Source organism: Plectropomus leopardus, chromosome 7 (assembly GCF_026936395.1).
Source record: "Plectropomus leopardus strain MGB_pleo_1.0 chromosome 7, ASM2693639v1, whole genome shotgun sequence".
In the NCBI taxonomy this organism is placed as follows: Eukaryota; Metazoa; Chordata; class Actinopteri; order Perciformes; family Serranidae; genus Plectropomus; species Plectropomus leopardus.
This window is the reverse complement of record NC_142182.1, coordinates 1,990,611-2,010,835: the sequence shown is the minus strand read 5'-3', so window position 1 is coordinate 2,010,835 and position 20,225 is coordinate 1,990,611. Positions and strand designations below refer to the sequence as shown.

At 42.3% G+C, this 20,225-nt stretch overlaps 2 protein-coding genes across 3 annotated transcripts in view; one reads left to right on the top strand and one right to left on the bottom strand.

Annotated features, from left to right (window-relative positions):
• Positions 1-20,225, top strand: part of LOC121956328 (voltage-dependent calcium channel subunit alpha-2/delta-4-like) — a 113,167-nt gene that overhangs the window by 40,042 nt on the left and 52,900 nt on the right. The window lies entirely within an intron of this gene.
• On the bottom strand, positions 1,191-14,378 carry LOC121956891 (uncharacterized). The gene is made up of 4 exons (XM_042505320.2): positions 14,045-14,378; positions 5,580-5,712; positions 3,902-4,579; positions 1,191-2,744 (listed from the first exon to the last, which is right to left on the bottom strand). The coding sequence occupies exons 2-4, from the start codon at positions 5,620-5,622 to the stop codon at positions 2,263-2,265; spliced, it is 1,203 nt and encodes a 400-aa protein (XP_042361254.2). The 5' UTR covers positions 5,623-5,712; positions 14,045-14,378; the 3' UTR covers positions 1,191-2,262.

The following is a 20,225-nucleotide window of genomic DNA, read 5'->3' as shown; positions in this document are numbered from 1 at the left end:
AAAGTACAATTTTGAGGTACTTTACTTTTACTTTACAGAAGTATTTAAATCTAATGCTAGTTTATTCTTCTACTCGATCTCAGAGGGAAATTTTGAACTTTCTACTCCTATACGTAATATGATACCTTTAGTTACATTGCAGATTCTGCAAAAACAAATAAAAATTAAAAGAAGAGAGATTACAAAAGGTTAATCTAACCAGCAGTTTATAAAATAATTAAGATGAAATTACAGTATTGTATCGTATCGTATCGTATCGTATCGTATCGTATCGTATCGTATCGTATCGTATTGCATCGTGTTGAATCATATCGAATCGTAAACCAGCTCATACTGAATTAGTAATAAGCACTTTGACAATGTGATTAACATAAAGCTATGTTTATATGTTCATAAACGGACCAATGAAGCCACCAATAGATAACAGGCTGTGAGCCGAGCACGGCATCATGGAGGAGATCAGCTTTCAGTGGAGGTGGGAGGGGCAGAGAGGCGCATGCTGTGTTTGTTTACTTGAAAATTGATGTGTTTTTTGGGGTGATGGGCGGAGACATGGCAGAGTGACTCTTTTAAGATTAAGTAAAACTGCACCAATATGACAAAATTTTGGATCTGAAGCTGATGAAAAAGGCGTCCTAAGTGGCTGCAAGGATTGTTTCGGGCTGAACTTTAAACGGATGTCATGTTTCTATTTATTCCTGTTGCTTGCTTTGAAAGCACCCTTGCATGTGCAAAAAGTTGAATTCATGAAGTTGAAATGAAGCTTTACCTATGCAATGCCTTTTTTTTTTACTACAAAAACCTAAAAAAGGTCGCAGGAGGGAGTTCACCAGAGAGCTGAAAGTTTAAGATAAAAGACCATCACTAATAACAAGCTAGGCTACCTGCTGTTGGCTATAGTGTGAATAACTTCCAGTAAATACCACAATAAAACAGATTTTCTGTTTAAAAAGTAACATTACAAACGTACCTCAGACTTTGTTGGGAATAATTGTTGTCCAAGTTTGTTTTTTACTTTATTTTTTAGATGTTTTTTCTAGTTTTCAGGTAATTTTCCAGTTTATCTTTTTTACTATTTTCTTGCTTATTTGCACAAGTTTCAAAGGGTTAATGAATGTGGTGTCCTGGCTGTTGTTGGATCACCTGATTTGTGACCGTCGTCATGTCGAATAATTTTAATAAGAAAAAAATCCAGTTTAGATAAATAGAGTTTATTATCTTCAGCAACAGTCCTTGAGTTGGATTTGAGACCATGTTTATGTGCTTATCACAGAAAATAAGGACAGAACAAATGAACACACACGTGGACGTTACAGTGATACCCTCACACGCTCTCCGTCAGTATCTCAGACTTTGCTGTTTTGGGAATAATTGTTGTCCCTGTTTTTTGCTGGATTGAAAGCTGTTGTAGCTCAAAGCTCGGCCTGCGGGTGGCAGCACAGCTCTGCTGTTGTTTGAATGCAGTTTTCGTCGGTGATGAGGCAGCATTTCCCGGACAGCAGCAGGACCCTAACAGGGTTTAGGGCAGGCATGTCAAACTGGTCCACAGGGGGGCCGGTGTGGCTGCAGGTTTTTGTGCCAACCAACCAAGAGCACACAGTTTGACCAATCAACTGTCTGAAGACGGAGATCAGTTGATTAAATGAGTCAAGTCTGGTGTGCTGCTACTTGGTTGGAAACAAAACCTGCAGCCACACCAGCCCCCCTGTGGACCAGTTTGACATGCCTGGTTTAGGGTGTCTGTTATTTGGAGGGAATTCAACAAACAGAGGAAGAACTATTTCTCAATGATAACATAAGAAAATACATTGAAAAAAAAACAAGTGTGCAGGAGAAATGTCACATTTCACAGATTCACAGACATTTGTACTTTTGGGGCTTGTGCTTGTTGGGCTCAGATACGACGACAGACAGCCTGAATAAAAATGTGGTTTCATATTTCTAAACAAAAACACAGATGAGGGGAAGTTAAGGTGCCAAACAGCAGCTTCAGAGGAGTTTAAAAGCTGGCTGAGAGATGCAGCGTGGGGAATAACAACTCACAGAGCATCCATACATTAGAGGAAGTGCTGCAGCATTCCAGTTTCTCTGAATCTCGTCCGGTCCATTAGCTGCACAATCAGTCCCCGCCCCGAGGTTTCCTGCACAATCACAGCGCCGCAGGGTTTCTCTCTCCAGACGTTGTCTCATTGATGATGAGAGCTGAGGAGCAGAAGCAGCCAGAGCGTCCTGGAAGATCTGAAATCAGTAGGAAGCGGCGGGTCAGAAGCTGCTGATTCGATACCCGTGCACGATGCCGCAGGCCTCTTTTGGCGGCGACTCCTCCGGCGAGGTCATGGAAGACATTTGCCCGTCCTCCATGTCTGTGTCGGCTCCGGACTCGGCCATGAGAGGCTGGCCGCGGTTCTTTATCTCCCTCTGGTAGCGCGCCATGAGCGAGGCGTAGACGCAGCCGTAAGTCGCCGCGACCACCATCATGACGCACACTGTGCCGCAAATCACGCCCGCGACTATCTGCGTGCCGTGCGCTCGCCGGACGCTGACGGGCCGGTAGCGCTGGCGGACGCATTCATCGTTGCTGCTGATGCGGCCGGGCGGGCAGGGAGGCCGCGTGGCGTAACCCGGGGCGCCCTCTTTGGTAGGATTCTGCAGGCAGTAGCTGAACATCTCTGCTGGCACGCTGCGGATGTCCCTGCCCTTCAAATCCACCGGGAGACTGCACTGCATCGCGTCCACCTGCCCATCTATAAAAGAGACGCAGAGGGTAAACATAAAAAGAGAGGGGGAAGAGCGGGAGGGGGAAGATAAAGAAGAAGAGGAGAGACAGGGGAGGATCGAGAGAAATGGAGGTCATTTTATTCTTAGATGTCTTTGCTCAGCATACATCCATCCTGCAGAGCCGAGATTAATTGCTTCGATTAGACAGCTTTTGAAGTACAGACTCAAAATACAGAGAGATTCGCTCCGGTACGCTCTTAAAGCCGACTGCCAAACCTCAGCTTCAGAGTGTTTGAGGTTTGGAGAGGCCTGCTAACAGCCCTGTTCGCACTCAGATCTCGTCACATAGCGCCGCTTTGTCAGTGCTTTGGCGTACGAGCGTGCCGTCAAAAGCCATCTTCGGCGTCAAAGTGAAACACAACTGGGCGGCGTCAGATGAGAACGAGGTCGGACAGAAGCGATGGTGTTGTTATTGTACGCTGGCGAGTGTCTGGAAGCCACCTGGTGCGTCCACATGCAACATGCACGAGCAGCGCCACGTGAGAACGCAGCCAGACGGAGCCGGTCGCGTGCGCATGAAACACCGAAGGTGATAAAGCTGCTGGTAACCACGTAATTTAAGGAGCGCGAGTCGATTAGTGTGCGGGCTGGTGGGGAGGTGGATGGTTCTCAGAAATAACCGTGTGTGGATGTGTGTGTTTTTTAGAAAGGCGAGCCCTTTATACGTGGGAGCGGCCACGTATGAGGGATTTCTGGGAGCTGATAGTCCACGATTTCACAGAGGAATTGTGGATTCAAAACTTTCTTAAAAAAGATATGTCATGCAATAACAGCTCTTGTAGCTCCTGCTGCATCATGGGAGCCAGTTCCTGCTGAAAGCACATAGACACAGCATCATGTGACCTAGAAAAGACTAAAAATACCACCTCAAGTGAGCGTTCCCATTAGGCGTATTTTATATCCGCAATTCGAAGGTTAATGGAAACCCGCCTAGTGACTTTGTCGCCTAATGGGTTGCGTCATCCCACCATGTGCATTTGTTTACATCGCTTTACAGCCGTTACGGCATCTGGGAGCGTAAACAGCTGACGCAGAGGGATACATAAAACATCGCAGGTAGACGCCGAAGGTCACTGACAGAGCGGCACCACGTGACGAGTTTGGACGTGCCGGCCGCGCTCACCCCTGTAAATCAACCACTCCATCCAGTGCTTGAAGTCTCTCAGCTTGCAGTCGCACTCCCACGGGTTCCCCGCCAGCTGGAGCTGCTGCAGCCCCACCAGGGGCTCGAAGGTGACTCGGTCCAGAGCCACCAGCCGGTTGCTGGCCAAGGACAGCCAGGCGAGTCTCTGAAGCCCGTCCAGCAGGCCTCTGGGAAGCCACAGGAGGCCGTTGGCGGACAGGTCGAGCCCTCGCAGCCGCCACAGCCCCCTGAACGCGTCCTTGCTCAGGCCGGCACTCCCTTGACTTCCATTCAAACCCTGGAGGACGTCCGCGTCGGGGTCGGAGGTCACCGGGCGAACCCCGAAGTAGTTAGCAGAGAGGTTGAGCCAGCGCAGGCCACTCAGGCCCGAGAACGCTCCGGGCTGCAGCGTGGAGAAGTGGTTCTGGGAGAGATCCAGGAGCTCCAGGCTGCTGAGGTTGGACAGCTCGGTCATGCCCAGGGAGGAGAGGTTGTTGTGGGGCAGGCGGAGGATCAGAGAGTCCGGGTCCAGCAGCCCGAGGATCGGCGTCAGAGAGAGAAGGCCGGCAGCGGAGCAGTCTGTGGTGTTCCCGTAGCAGGTGCAGACACCGGGACAGCCGTGGACCGAACCCAGCAGACCCAGTAAAACCAGCACCAGACCGGACAGGGCTGCACACCCTGAAAGACAAGAGAAACACGCAGAGGAGGGATGTTTGTATAAAAACTTTATTGAAACGAGAGAGAAGTCACAACAAAACTGCAACAAAAAATGAAGAAGAAAAACAGGAAAGCTGATCCTTCATAAAGACGCCTCTCTGATCGTTTCCTCTGTGGTACGCATTATAATGCCTGTTGGTAAAAAAAAAATTTAAAAAATGTTTTTTTTTTTTCATGAAATAGATAAAGTAAACATAATTTAAAGACATACTTGAAAAAATAACACTTTTGGTTATATTCCAATACAGTAACATGATGATAAGAAATTAAAAAAGAGACAAGAGAAAATTTCAAACCTTTGAAACCTGGATTGACATCAGTTTTTTTTTGTTTTTTTTCCTGCATTCAGACACTTTTCACATGCTTTTTGACCTTTTGAAACATGAGCAGATTGATTTGATTTTTTTATTTTAATCATACAGAAAACAAGGTGATGATCAACTTGGCAAGAAATCTACCACAAATTCTGAGAAATTTGTAAAGAAATGACACGAAAATTTCTTGAAAATTAATTTTTAAAAAAGAGGATATGGATTATTAGAAAATTATCTAACTCGATGGTAAACTAGTAATTTTTACACCACAGATTGAAATGCAAAAACTTTTCATCGTCGTCCTGTGAAATTCAAAATGAATTTGATGAAGTCATCAACATTATCATGTCAACACAACTCACTGAAATTATGTTTGTAAAAGGTTTATCTAGATCAATATGTTACCATTCTTTATCCTGCAGCCATGCATCAAATCAGGCAGCGGTGAAAGGTCCGTGTTTCCTCACGGCTTTTGCTCTTTTTTTAAGTATTTCAGAATAACTGAGGATGAGTTGTGTGAGCGTAAACAGCAAAATGAATGTAAAAAATAACTGGTTATGTTGATATGCAGCATGGTACCATAGAGGGTTAAAACCTGCGGGGTCTTTCTGGAGGCGGATTACGATGAAGCGTGCGTCCAGACTCACCCAGACTCTCCAGGTGACTTCGTCCATACTGGTCCAGCTTCATGTCTCACATTGACTCGTCTGTGGCTTCAGCGTCTCATCCAGCTGTCTTCACTCTGCCGCTTCACGCCAACGTCCAGCTGCAGAGAGCGTCCTGGAAAAAAAAAACAGAGATGTTTTTTTTCCCGTAAATTTGCTGCTAGGCAGGTTTCCGTTACAGATTTGCGCAAACTTACCTTCTAACATCACGTGAATGCAGCGTAAATGAAGATTTTGAAACCTATTCTTATATGTAGTTGGCGATTTTTTTCATGATTCAAATTGGGTGGTTAACGGCATGTTTTTAAAGTGGCAGATTATTGTTTTTGTTAAATGTGTTATTAGATTATGTGTTTTTGGAGCACACAGATGCAGTTTCCCATCAGATTTTATCTTCACATGCTTTTGACGTTTTATGAGGAAAAAAACAGACATTTTCTGGCCCATTTCCGACTCTTTGTCCCATCACATTGTCTGTGAGAAAAGACGACTGTAGTGACTCGTCCCGCTCGGCTCCTCGACTGTAAAGGATAATCCTTTGTGAGCTTTACTTCACTCTGAGATTTACTTTGCTCTCTTCCAGCTTTTACAAGTCTTTGCTTTCATTCATCTCCGCTGGTAGCAAATAACAGATTTACTCGTTCACACTCGTTCCATCTGGTGCGGGGATTCGAACCGATGATTTTCTTTTCACGGGCCTGTTTGTCAAACCTCCCGGCCGCCATAAAGAGTGCAACTCGATATGCAAGATTAAGTGGAGTATTTCGTGTGCGCTGATTAAAAAAGCATCAACAGCTTAGTCTGCGGCGGAGCTGATCTACAGTATATTGGCATTACGGGCCGGAGCTGCGCTGTAATACACAGCATTTTCACTTGTCCTCAATCCTTTTCATTCTTTGCCTTCCTCGCTCGGAGAGAACACACAAGCTTCACGATGAAGCGAAATAATCCTCTGTTTTCATCCAGCAACACTGGAGAAAAGTCAATGCCAACTTCTGTCTAACGCCCCCTCGCAATTCCTGTACGCCGCAGATCCAGAGCAGCGTCGGCATTCTTTCACACATACAATCAAGAAAATGTATCTTCCGATGATTTTTAATTTGCTCTTTTCGCTCTTGATGTCTCTGTCAGTTGGGGCGCTCAGATATGCAGGAAGGGGGAGGTGTGCGTGACAGATAACGCCGCAGAGGTAAAGAAAAGTGCTGTCACTCCATCATCCGTCTGTAGCTGCTATAAAGAGCCACAGCAAAGCTGCCTCAAGGTCTTTCCTTTGTTGCAGGTCTTTCTTTTGTTAAGTTGGCACAATGATGCCAGTCACTCCGCTGCGGCCTGCGTGAGGCGGGAAAGTGCCTTCAGGCCACAACTGACATTGCAAAACAGCAGAAATTACAATGCAGGTAGAGAAAGGAGAGATAATGGGAGGACATATGGAGAGGCACATTCCCAGAAGAATCTTTGACGTCACTTCAAATCACCAAGAGACTAAAAACGAGACGAGTGAGAGCTTTAGATCCCAGCTGACGACCGCAAGCCAAGCGTCTGCGTGTGGACAGAAGTTAATGAACATTAGGCACTGATGCTCAGGCTTTCTGCAGACTATTCTCACCACAAAACAACAAAACTGGTTGATTGTTTGACAGCTTCTCAGCTTACATCCCGGGGGCCAAATCTGGCCCCTGATAGGGTGTCGGGGGCCCCCCCAACAATTTTCAAATTCACAGTAAAAATAAAGTGATTGACACTGGGAATTATTTTTGTCCTTTTAGTCTCCATAAGGTGTCAGAGACATAAAACAGCATCAAAATAGAGCTTGTTGATCAAAAAAAGAGCCAGAGGAGGATCCCCCACACCCCCGACAGAGGACACAGCTGAGACACTGATGTCCTAAAATCCAAGAAACGTCCTAAACTCCTGAAAGTGTCCTGAAAATCTAGAAAGGTTCTAAAACCCCAGAAATGTCCAAAAATTCTAGAAACATCCTAAAATCTTAGAAATGTCAGAAAATCCTCAAAATGTCATTAAATCCTAGTAGGGTCCTAAAATCCTACAACAATCGTAAAATCCCAAAAATTTCCTTAAATCCTAGAAACATGTATAGGGTTGCTGTACCCATGAAGAAGGTATCTTCACCATAGTAACGAGGTAGTTTTAATTTTGGCGCGGACCGAACACAAAGTTTGTAGTTGTGTCAGATCTTTATGACTATAAACATGGAGACAAATAGAAAACGAAGCGAGCGTCTGAGCTGCACACGTGCTGCAGAAAAAGGTCGTATGGGTCGGTGAGTTTTCAGGTCATCTCTGAAACTTTCTGGCTCTTGAAGTATTTCGACTTTTTGGCTGCTCTCAGGTCGGCTGTGTGTGCAGCTCAGTTCCGACATGCTGAGAAACACAATAAAACGTCTGCGGGCTTACTGTCGCCGATCAGCTGTGAATGACAGCTGTCAGTCACCTAAGATGAGTGTCAGAGGATGAGCCTTTATCGGAGTATCCCCTGGTAAAGATGACCTCTGACCTCTGGCTGCCTGATGCTCGGAGCAACAGATGGACGTTGAATCGTGTTACACGTTTTAGAAACAGGAGGAGTTACATAAAAACGTGATCTCGTCTTATATAAATCCTGCAGACGGAGCCGTATAGTCGAAACGCAAACTCCACTTTGACGCCTTCGTCCAAAAAGTTTAACTTTTACAACATCGTACACCGTGAAAACACCTCACACACCCACAGCCGCACACACACACACTCAGACACACTCGGACACCTCCGAAGCCGCGAGCCAAGGACCAAAACAAAAAGCAAACGTCGAGGTTGGCGTGTCATCTCCTGTTTGTCAGAGCCGAAGTCGCTCCTGGACGCTTCTTCACTTCACCGTCTCCTGCTCATGCGGTCGTCTCTTTGAGCGTTCTCCTCTCTTTCTTTTTGACTTTTGAGGAGTCCACAGAGAGCGCGGAGGCTGCTGGTCCAGGACGTCACTGTCACCTACGCTCAAACTTTACTCAGCAGGTTTATCTGTGAAACTTTGTTCTCTGCTGCTCGTTCGTTTTATTTTAGGATGTAGATCAGAGATACGTAACTTGATTTGCTCAGACTTCAGGAGGCCAGGAGTTTCTGGGATTTCAGAACTTTTCTGGGATGTTTGAGACTTTAGGACATTTCTTGGATGTGAAGATGTTCTAGGATTTCAGAACTTTTCTAGGATTGGAGGAGATTTTAGGATATTTTTAGGATTTAAGGATGCTTGTAAGACTTGTGGACATTTCTCCAATTTTAAGACAATCAAGGATTTCAGGAAGTTTCTCAGACTTAAGAACTATTGTTGGAGTTTTGGACATTTGCAGGATTTCAGGACGTTTCTAGAATTTTAGGTAATTTTTAGGTTTTTAGGACAAGTTTTGGATTGTAGGACTTATTAAGGATTTCAGGACGTTTCGGGGGTTTTATTAATTATTTTTAGAATTTTCGGTCATTTTTAGGATTTTCGGTTATTTCTAGGATCTTAGGACATCAGCTGCTGACAGCAGGCGACATGGGTGCTGTTTGGGAAGCCGCCACTCTCTCTGTTGAAAGTTAGTGTATTATTAGACTGACTGCTATTTTAAGGTGAAAAAGTTATGTTGCTTTAATTAAAGTAAACCAGACTGAAGCCCGAATGACAGTTTTGATAAAGTACACATAAAGTGTGGATCTATTCAGAGAAAGGTGTTATGGGTAACTGCAGATCAAAATAATGCTGATTGACTGATCCAACCTCTTGGCAGGAGGCGGGTTTGAAATGGAAAAGTGCGCCATGTACATTTGCTTATGGAGTCTGAGGACGCGTGTGTTGATATCTGACCAAGCATTCAGTGCCAAACTGATAGTTTTTAAACTCGGTGCTCTTTGATCAAAAGTATTGATAAGTAGATGTGTCGTAGAAGCGTCACCCTCTAAATCATTGTTTCCTTGTGCTTCAGGCTTATCGCTTCATACGTGTTCTTACTGATTTTTATTGCGGATTTCACGTGGCTTCGTGTCCATAAATTGGGTCCTTTGACCCCCAAAAACTTTGTTCACCACTAATGTTACAGCAAACAGGAAAATGCTTCCTGAGTTATAGAAACCGCAGAGGAACGTGTCCTCGCTTCCTCACTGGGTGACATTTCTGAGTTTTTGGAAGCAAACAGCTGTTGAAACAACTTGTCAAAAGCACCATCAGCCAGATTAGACGCCGCCCACACAGCAGCGGCGGGGTCACAGATTAAAACTGCGGTTTCAATCCCTGAGCGGAACAGACGCCCGTTCGGGAGTCCAGATGGTGTCGGAAACAACCGGTCACCCTGTGTTTTTCTGTTTTTACTGTCATGTCGTCATCGCACATCTGCTGCTGTTTTGTTGAGACTTTAAAGCACTTTCACAAGACCTGTAGTAAAAATACAGTACTCTGTAGTAAAAACACAGTACTGTAAATACACAGCAGTGTACTGTAAATACGCAGTACTTCACACGTTAGCGGATAGCTTCATAACCAGCGAGCTCCTCTGGACGAGTTTTAGAGGTCCGGCCGCGGCTCTGAGCTGCTGTCTCCGTCTGAATTAAACAGACACGTTTCAGCCCAGCTCTGAGCCGATCATTTCATTTCTGATCAACCTGATTGATTGTGTGCAGGGCCCGTTTCACGCCGCACGCGTCAGCAGTGCCCGACGGCAGCCTCGCCGAGCTGCAGCGTGATTCATGCTCGCCGTGTTCACACATGCAAGAGTTGTTGCAGCGTTGCTGCTGCGTTGGGCAGCTCCCAACACGGTCCTGCAAATGTTTCAAAATAAAATGCCTTGTATCAGCAATGGATGGGATTCTGTCCACACAGACGCTGTCAGGGGGCTTTTATTTTGAAAGCAGGGAAGTTGTAGTAAAACAGACGTGTTTGTGTTTCCTCATCTCTGTGACAGACGGAGTTCGAAGCTGCAGTAAAAAGTGGTGTGCAGTCAATATAATCGTTAAAACACCATTTTCACCGTTTACTGCAGACAAACGCGTGCAGAACGCGTAAAAAAAACGCAGAGCCACCGTTTCTGTAGATGTGCTGCAGCTGAGACGCACCTGACCAGAGAAACATTTTTGAACGCCAACACTTTTTCCGACACATTAATGCCGCTGTAGCGAGGGTTCAGTTTGTTTGTTTACATTTTGCTCTCACCACTGACAGCGGCGGAGATGGACGTCGAACACGACACCGTTTTGTTATTGCGTGTTGACGTCGATGGACGTAGGTCGTAGCCTTTGATTCAGCCGATGATGTCATCGCACAGTCTGCATGCGTCAAGATTCATGAATTTCACAACATGAACATTTCTAGGACTCTAGGACGTCTCTAGCACTGAAGGACCTTTCTAGAATTTTAGGACATTTCTGGGCTTTTAAGGACATAATAAGGACTTAAGGGTGACTGAAGGACATGTCTAGGTTTTAAGGATATTTCTTGTATTTTTTTGGATGTTTCTACTCATACGTTTCATCGCACATCAGTGTCTCAGCTGTGTCCTCTGTCGGGGGTGTGGGGGATCCTCCTCTGGATCTTTTTTTTAACAAGCTGTATTTTGCTGCTGTTTTATGTCTCTGACACCTTATGGAGACTAAAAGGACAAAAACTATCCCCAGTGTGGATTTTTATTGTGAATTATTAAATGGTTTAGGGGCCCCCCTGCACCCTGTTGGGGGCCTGTTGGTTTGTCTCGGGGGTTTAAGTTTTTATCACTTCCTCTGTTTTTATAACTTTTTCACGGTTTAAGGATTCAAACCAGCAGCCTCGTGGCCTCCAGTTCACTTTATCAGCCTCTCTGTTCCAGTTTGCGAGTCGTCAGAGCAGACATTTTTTTGACGTGGAAGCGCGGTGGATTATTATCTCGATTTGAAACTCAGCTGTTGGGATTCTGTCACCGAGGTTGTGCCGTTGTGATGTTCCCTGCTTCATCTGCAGTGCATCGCTCCACTTTTCTGGGCTCTAACGTGGCGTCCCGCTAGCTGCTTAATGGCCTCTGACAGGCAGCCTCTCCTCCCCCCGCCCCCCCGGTGGCTGCACTTTTCCTCCAAACAGCCTGAGAAGGAGGCAGTCGAGTGTTTCCGTCCAAAAGGCCGAGAGCACAAACACACTGCAGCATCCGCGCTGAGGCAGGAACGAGCGAGGAAACCACACAGAGCAAACAAACAACCAGCACACACCGACACACACCAGCTCACTCCCACATGCTTTCAGACTCGCTCGCTATTAAAAGCACAAGCACACACTCGTGCAAAGCATGGCCAAAAGTATGTGGACAGCTGAAGATTCCAGCTTTATGTATTTTTCTGCAGAATTTTGCTGTGAGGATGCACGATCGAGCTTTCAGTTCACCCCAGAGGTGACGAATTCAGGGCTCTGTGCAGACATCAAACTAAGAAAACCATTTCTTTATCAAACCTTTGAAACTTGCATCAACATCAGTTTTTTGTGCTACTTTCAGGCACCTTCCACAATCGTTTTAACCCTTTGAAACCTGTGAACATTGGTTTGATTTCTTTTAAAAACACGGATAAAAAGGTAACAAGCAACTTGGCTAAAGATGTCCCGCAAATTGCAATGAATTCAGAAAAAAGCTGACAAGCGGAAATTGAATTGAAAATAAATTTTAAAAAGACAGACAGCAGAAGTTGTTCTGTTTTGTTCATTTTCAGGTAATTTTTTTGTAACCTCATTTCTAGCTTATTTGGGGTAGTTTCTTGTCAATTCACACATTGCCTTCATTTTATGTTTTTCTAAGTCATCAAACCAATTTGCCAAAGTTTCAAGGGTTTAGACGCTGTCCCCAGAAACGTCCCAAACAGCTAAATAAGAAAAATAATAATTTTTAAATAATTTTATTTTAGGAAAATCATGCATAATACACCTTTTTAAAGTCATTTTTTAAAGTGTTGTGTGTCGAAACTGGAAACAGATGAACACAAACTGTCAAGACTGTTCAGAAAAAAATGTTATAAGAAATGACAGAAAACTAATGAGAAACTGTTTTGTTAATCCCATAATCCAACATTAGTTTGTCCACTTTTCGCCCATTACATTTGCGTTTTTTCTGCACTGTGTCTGTGATTTTCGTAGCTTTCTCATGGATGCGTTCTGCATAAAGTTACCTGGTTGTTGTCTTTTTCTAAAGTCGCAACCTCAACATAAAACTTTCCTCAGGAATTTCCCAAACAGCAACATGAGAAGAAAATAAGAAAATGCAAACAGAGGTCAAAGTCTCTGCAGATGATACACTACGTCATGGCTGAGAGGGATTATATTGTTTTTAGGAAAATCTTGTATAAAATAGCTTTGTGAAGTCATTTCTTAAACAACTTTTTAACTTGTTAAGACAAAATGAAACGTTTAAAGTCGGGATGCAGGATAGAAAAAGACAGAGATGACTGGTTCTTTAGAGGCTATAATCAAACGTGGGTCTAAAACGTGTGTCGGGTGCTTGTGGAAAACGTGAACAAACAGGATAAACAGGAAGGAAATTCAGGCACAAACTTAAAAAACGAGGAGGAATTACATCAAAAAGATTTTCCTGTAGTGGCTAAATCCTTAAAAACGTGTTTTAAGCCCTGACAAAGACCAGCAGTGGTCGAAACATGTTGGCTTTTTTAATCATTTAGCCACTATAATAAAGGATTTTTCATGTAATTCTACTTTTTCACATTTTTTGACTCTGGATTTCCTTCCTGTTTATCTGGATGCAGGATATTGGATTTTTCTGCTGATATTTAATATGTTGCTATATAGCCCAACAACTCATTTGGATGATTATCAATACCGATGTCAATATATCCACTTTTTTCCCCACATAATTTTGGTGATCATCAAGTCTCATCTGTATTCAAATTAACATCATATTCTGCATACTTTTATTATGACTGACCACCAGAGACATGAAATACAACTTTTAACTGTCTGTAATATTCATTCATTGCACAATGTAAGAGAAATAACTCAACTGAGGGTTGGTATTTTGAACATGTTCAACAAACAAACAAACAAAAATAACGCTTTGCCGATTCTAAAATTTCCTTTCTGCCAATACCGATGACATGCTGATATTATTGTGCATCCCTAGTTTGAGGATGTCACCTTTTGCACTTGAAAACAGGGACATATTTATAACATTATGAAGATAATTCATTATTGATGAATCTAATAAAAATATCAAAATTAATTAACATCTAAAAAATCGTTAGTTGATGGTCCAGTTTTCAGATTTTCCTTCAAAAAAGGAATACGTACACCAAAGTGCACGGACAGGAGTGTCCACTTATGTATCATACATTCACACACAAACACACACACACACACACACACACTCTCTCTTTCTTACTTTCAAAGGCACAATACTGTACATTCAGTATCTGCAAACACACACACACACACACACACACACACACACACACAGCGCTCACCATCTGCTCTGCTGCTTCAGCCTCCAAACAGAAAGAAGACAGAAACTGTTGTTCTTCTGCTTCATCTGCAGCGTTCAGAAAAAAGGAAACAATCTGAAGCTCGTCTCTCTTTTTTTTTTTAACCCCCCACCAAAAAAAAAAATCTGGATTTCAAATCTGAGCCCAGAAATCAGACTTCAAGGACAGAAACTGGAAATCTGGATCCCTCAATAAAACCTTGAAAGCCGGACTGGAGTTTAATTCCAGATCAGACGCTGCTCTTCGTTTTTGTCCTCCTCCTCCTCCTCTCCGTCCACATCTCTCTGCTCTGTCTCAGCTCCCTCTGATTGTCTCTGAGCTCCCGTCCAACACACACCCCGCCTGCCGCTGAGGGCGAGCGAGAGAGAGAGAGAGAGAGAGAGAGAGAGAGAGAGAAGCTTCATACTGCCTCTAATGGTGTGTGTGTGTGTGTGTGTGTGTGTGTGTGTGTGTGTGTGTGTGTGTGGTACTGAGCGTGTAATGTGCATTAAAGCAGAGTTTGACAGAAATAGTAACAGCAGAGTGTTGCAGCTGCAGGCTGAGCTCTGAATGAATGAGAGAGAGAGAGAAGCACTCTTTGTTTCACAGAGAGAGTAAGATAAGGTGTAGTATTCCTTTGCAGTACTTCCGAATACTAATACAAGAAATTTGAATCATTATTATTGTTCCATGTCTATAACTCATTATAACGCATTATGAGCATACTTACAATGTGTTATAATGCTTCTGTAGAGCTGTATAATCCTAGTTATAAGCACTCACAGTTATTTATAATGCTTTATAAAAAATAACTTATGATGCCAATGTCTATAATAAATTATTAACATGCTTATAATGCATTATAATTCCTCTATAGAGCTGTATAATCATAGTTTTTAAGCACTCAGTTATTTATAATACTTTTTTATAATTAATTATCAAACATTCTTATGATAGACTATAGAGTCGTTACTTTATTAATACATTAAGTATGTTCATAATGCGTTATAATGCATGGGCTTCATAGAAAGTGTTACCAAACTTCAAATAAAAGCCTAGTCCCAATTAAAGTCCCTTTAACTACTACATGACCAGAAGTAAGTGGACACTCCTGTTCATGCACTTGAGTGTACTACTTTGAAATTGGAATTGTACTATTATTTGAGCATTAGTTAATAAAAACAAATCATTGCAAAAGAAACTCGGGAAAAAAATGTCCACTTAACTACATTCATAATAATATATTTACAACGATTTTACAGAATTATTTTAATTTCTTTCTTTGTAATTATTAATTTATTGTTTTTTATTTATTTGATTTTCTCGTTTTTATGTCAATTTGCCAAGGTTTCAAAGGGTTAAGTAAATAATTTGATATGGTATTTGGTATTTCCATCTTTGCCGAGCAAGTTTGTAAGGAGGAAAAAGTCTGTCTCATACGGACGCCTAAATATATGTATGATGCATTCATGTGTCTTTCACCATCGCTATTAGTGATTTTACTTCATGGTGATTTTCATACTGCTTTTACTTTGAGTAGTTTTATTTTTGTAAGTTTCATTATGTAAATGTTCCCCCTTAGAGGTGGTTTCATTTACTGTAGTGGACTGTCCTGTTACATTAAGCATTCCCTCTGTCTGTATTGAGTTTGTTTTTTATCCCTCCGGTTGCTTTTAACATTTATTTTGGCAACTGGAAAGAAATTCTATGTATTTTGTTTATTTTTGGATAAATGCATTTTTTACAGCACTCTCAGCATCCATGCTTTTTGCAATGATGACTGAAATGTCTCATTTTTGTTTCAGATGAGATAAAACTGGAGTAGAAGAGAATGAATGTATCTCTAGTCTGGTTTCCACTACAGATCAAACCTTAAGCAAAACTTTTGAAATGTTGATAAAACACAATGTAGAGATGACTGTGTTTCCACTGAGCGATGTTGTGCAACTTCTTCTCTGGTGATAACATCCCAGTAACCATGGCGATAGATGTTCAAAACATCAGCAGCTTCATTTCTATTGCAGCCACCAAACTAGCCGTCATCATTTCCAATCCAAGGCCACGTAGGCGTGTTATGGAGCCATAAAGGAAAGACGAGCTGATAGTCCACGATTTCACAGAGGAATTGTGGATTTAAAACTTTCTCAGAGTTATGTGACAATAACAGCTGTTATAGCTCCTGCTGCATCATGAGGGAGCCAGATCCTACTGACGAGCACATAGACATAACATCATGTGACCTCACAGCGTCATGTGACCTCACAGCATCATGTGACCTAGAAAAGACTAAAAAAACGTGTTTCCACTGCAGTTTGTAAAATACGGCTTTTTCAAACCACCTGAAATACCACTCTTTCTGTGAGAAAAGGGGGTTTTGGCAAAATTGACTTGTTTTCAATTTGCACAATCTTAGGGTTAATGGAAACCCGCTTAGCGGTGAAAATCAGCTGGTTGCAGCAAAAGTGCTGCAGAATCCAGAAATAACAACTGCACAAAACAACAGACACAATAAGAAGTGTCAAAATCACAGTAAGTTAGGCAGAAATAAAAAGGATGAACCATCAGCAGACCTGTGTCAGAACACGCAGAGAAAATCTGAATAAGCACATGAAATATGAAGAAATGTGTAAACAGAGCAGGAAGAAAATTGGACCATAAAACTTTAATGCTGTCAGAGGAGCACTTAGACCGATTTTCGTTCTGCACTCCACACTCAGTCACATCAGTCGAGAGAAGTTGGATCGAGTAGTGAAAAGAAATACACACAGGATGATAATAATTATGCAGATTTTCTCATCACAAATTCCTCGTGCACACCGTGAATTATTTGTGAGTCCTGTTTGAGACGCGAGGTTGAAAAGTAGAATAAACACGCGGGCTGTGTTTTGTCCCGCTGTGGGCTCGTCCTGCAGACTGCAGCAGAAACAGTGCAGCTGCAGCGCTGAAGGGCGGCGATAAGGACGCTGCTGACAGGAAAGGAGAAAAAAACACAGAAATAAAATCAAACAGCGGAGCAAAGCCGCAGACCACTGAGTCTGCAGAGAGGCTATTTTAAAAAGAATGAAGGAGAGCGATGCCTTAAGAGGTTTAAAGGACCCAAAGGTCACAACACAAATGCAGCGTCACATTTCTTCTGCTACAAACATCCTGCCACACACTGAGCTTGCAGACGTCAAAACTGGACTTTGAAATGACTCGTTTAGCTCTTCATCCTGTAAACAGGGATTTCTCACTGACCTTTGCATCAAGGGCGAAACAGCAGAGTTCAGCGTACTTACATGGAATAAAAAAGAAATACTTTCCTTTTATCCGTCTGTGTTGATGGATTCAAACAAATGTTTTTATAGTTTTAAATGCAGGAGACTGTCCTCTTATTACCATACTGACGTTTACTCTTGGCAGCGACCTCTAGTGGCCACAGTAATTATCACAGTGATGCAGAACAAAAAGAGACAAAGTTAGCGAAGAGAGGAGCTCATGGTGGATTGAAGGGTCAAACAAACACAGGACTTTGATCCGGGAGAACTTTGTCCATATCTGGTCCAATAACAGTATCAACCCAAAGTCTTAACAGCACATTAAATGTTTGTGGGCATAAACTGTGTTAGAATTACGTGCAAAAGCAAATGTCAGCATAGTTACGTTAAAAGTACTGCAGGAGTACACAGCTTTCTTTGTTTGGGGGCCACTTTTGCAAACTGACAGGAGGCCAGGGGCCAGTCGCAGCGGCCCCGTACATGTCTGTAGGATTTTAGGATGTTTCAAGGCTTTCAGGAAGTTTCTAGAATTTGAGCACATTATCGGAACATTTAAAGGATTTAAGGACGTTTCTAGGACTTTAGGACATTCCCTGGACTTTCTAGTTTTTTAGGACATTTGTAGGATTTTCAGATTTTTTGTAGGATTTCAGCAGATTTTTAGGATTTTAGAGTGTTTCTAGGACTTTAGGACATTTTGTGGATTTTAGGACATTTCTAGAACTTTAGGACATTAGGGGCTCAGCTAAGACGTCTCTTTGGGATGCTTTTTTGTTACTTTTTTTTAATAAACAAGCTCTATTTTGATGCTTTGAACACGTTTACTAATAAAAGTGAAAGTATAAGCCAACTCCAGATTCACTCTGGCGTTTCACCTTGCTTTATTTGCCGTTTTCCTGCGCTGTGTCTCCGTTGGATTACAGAAAGACTGCGCTGCACGACGTGGAAGCTAATGGCCTCTGCACGGCCGATTAAAAATGTTTATTCGAATGCTTATTCTCAGTCAACATTAGTGAGTTCAGGTGACACGTTGTGACGAGGAGGAATAAATAGAAAGTTTTATTTCTCAATAAAGCAAATGTGATATTTCAGGCTCTGATAAAGCTTGAATTTAAAAAAGGATGAGATGTTTCTTAAAATGAAATCAGAGTGACAAAGTTAATATTCTCTCCTAAATTTCTCCGTTCTTTAAACAGGCAACAGTTATTTCCTTCTGCACTGCAGCATCGGAGAATCTGCAGCCGGCGAAACGCTCAATAACCAGAAATCAAAGGTTTTACAGCCGCTGTGCTTTTCCAATATTACCAGTACACAAGAGGCTCGACATGTCGCCTCGGATCACTCCTGTGTGTGTGTGTGTGTGTGTGTGTGTGTGTGTGTGTGTGTGTGTGTGTGTGAAGAACAGTTTTCATTACTGAAGTGACAAAAAGTAGTAGGAGATATAATGTTGGTCTGAGCAGAAACGAGCCCCGCTGGCCCTCTGACGCCGCGGTCACAGACTGACGAGGCCGCCGCCTCAGACCGGATCTTTGTTTCTCAGCAGGCTCCAGGTGTTTTCTAATTGCTGTGGTTGTGACTTTTTTAAAAGTTAATGAAGTTAGAATCAGATTGTAACCAAAAAGAAAAGAAAAGTTTGATCCAGGCTGGATTTTTTTTTTGAGTTTTTGCAGTGTTGCCATATGTATGATAATTATCATAAATGTAGGATAATTTGTCTTTTCACGTTCAGGTTACGTTCGCCGAGCGCACATTGCTGTCGTTTGATTTCATAAACACTCGGCCGCCAGCAGCAGACTGAGACACAGCTGCTCTGTGAGGCAGTGTGTGCAGGTAGATATGTAGACGTGTGCTTGTGTGCTAAAGTTATACATTTAAACGTATTCATTCTCGTGATTGTGACTGGTGTGCGATATTTTTTCCTAAAATACCACAATTTTTAGCCTCTGGTACGATAGTTTAACATCTCCAATCTGGCAGCGGAGAGTTTAAAAACAAGACAAGAAATACTGTCCACTATTCATTTTGACATAAACACACAACATAGAAATCATTTTGATGAGGAGCATAAATCATTTTTTTACCAAGCTGAAGTGTGTGTGTGTACTGGGTAGTTGGAAACGCTCCATAAACTAGTGAATCCGCGGGGACAGCACTTCAGCGTTACTGAAAACACTTATTTCCTCCATGGAAACAGACGTTAATCACGTGATCACGCTGTTTATTTTGAGTTCAGTGTAAGTTGGATTTAACGCTGTGACTTTTTTATTTTTCAGAAGATGTTTTAATGGTAGTTCAGCTGTTTAGTATAAAATATAATAAAAATCAGGAAAATCAATTGCAAAACAGGAAATCAAAACAACTCTGAGGTTTAGCATCATGGGAAAATCAGCTGAACATACAACTGACAAATCACAGTTTAACCCTTTGTTGTTTGACCTTTTGGAGCCTTAGCAAATTAGTTTAAAAACATGAAAGAAAAAGGCAGTGACCAATTTGGCAAGAAATTTCCCACAAAAATTGCAAAAAGTAAAGAGGTGACAAGAAAATTACCTCAGCATTAGTTTTCAAGAAAAAATAAAATAAAGAATGTAGTTAAAATAGTTTGATTATTAAAATGATGTTACCGAAAAAAATATAATAAAATATAAAATACATACATACATAGAAATTTTTCACTTCACTTTTTAGATAATTTTCCTGCTTGTTTTTTTACTTTTTTAATCACGTATTTTCAGGTAATGTTTTGTAACTTTTTAACTTTAGGACAAAACCCCATGTTTTCGAAAGAAATCAAACCATTATGCTCAGGTTTCAGAGAGTTGCAGCTTCTCCATGTGAAGTAAAAGTACCTCAAAATTAGTATTTAGTAAACTGTACTCTTCAGGAATGGATGACAGAGAGTAAAGTTTAAAAACTGCCTCTCACAG

What these genes read in the sequence shown, in the direction of transcription:
- LOC121956891 (XM_042505320.2), bottom strand. Translation starts at nt 5,622, where the DNA reads ATGAAGCTGGACCAGTATGGACGAAGTCACCTGGAGAGTCTGG. An exon ending in AAGTCACCTGGAGAGTCTGG is followed by an intron (nt 4,580 to 5,579) that starts GTGAGTCTGGAC and finishes CTTGTCTTTCAG; the next exon opens with GGTGTGCAGCCCTGTCCGGT. An exon ending in GGAGTGGTTGATTTACAGGG is followed by an intron (nt 2,745 to 3,901) that starts GTGAGCGCGGCC and finishes TCTCTTTTATAG; the next exon opens with ATGGGCAGGTGGACGCGATG.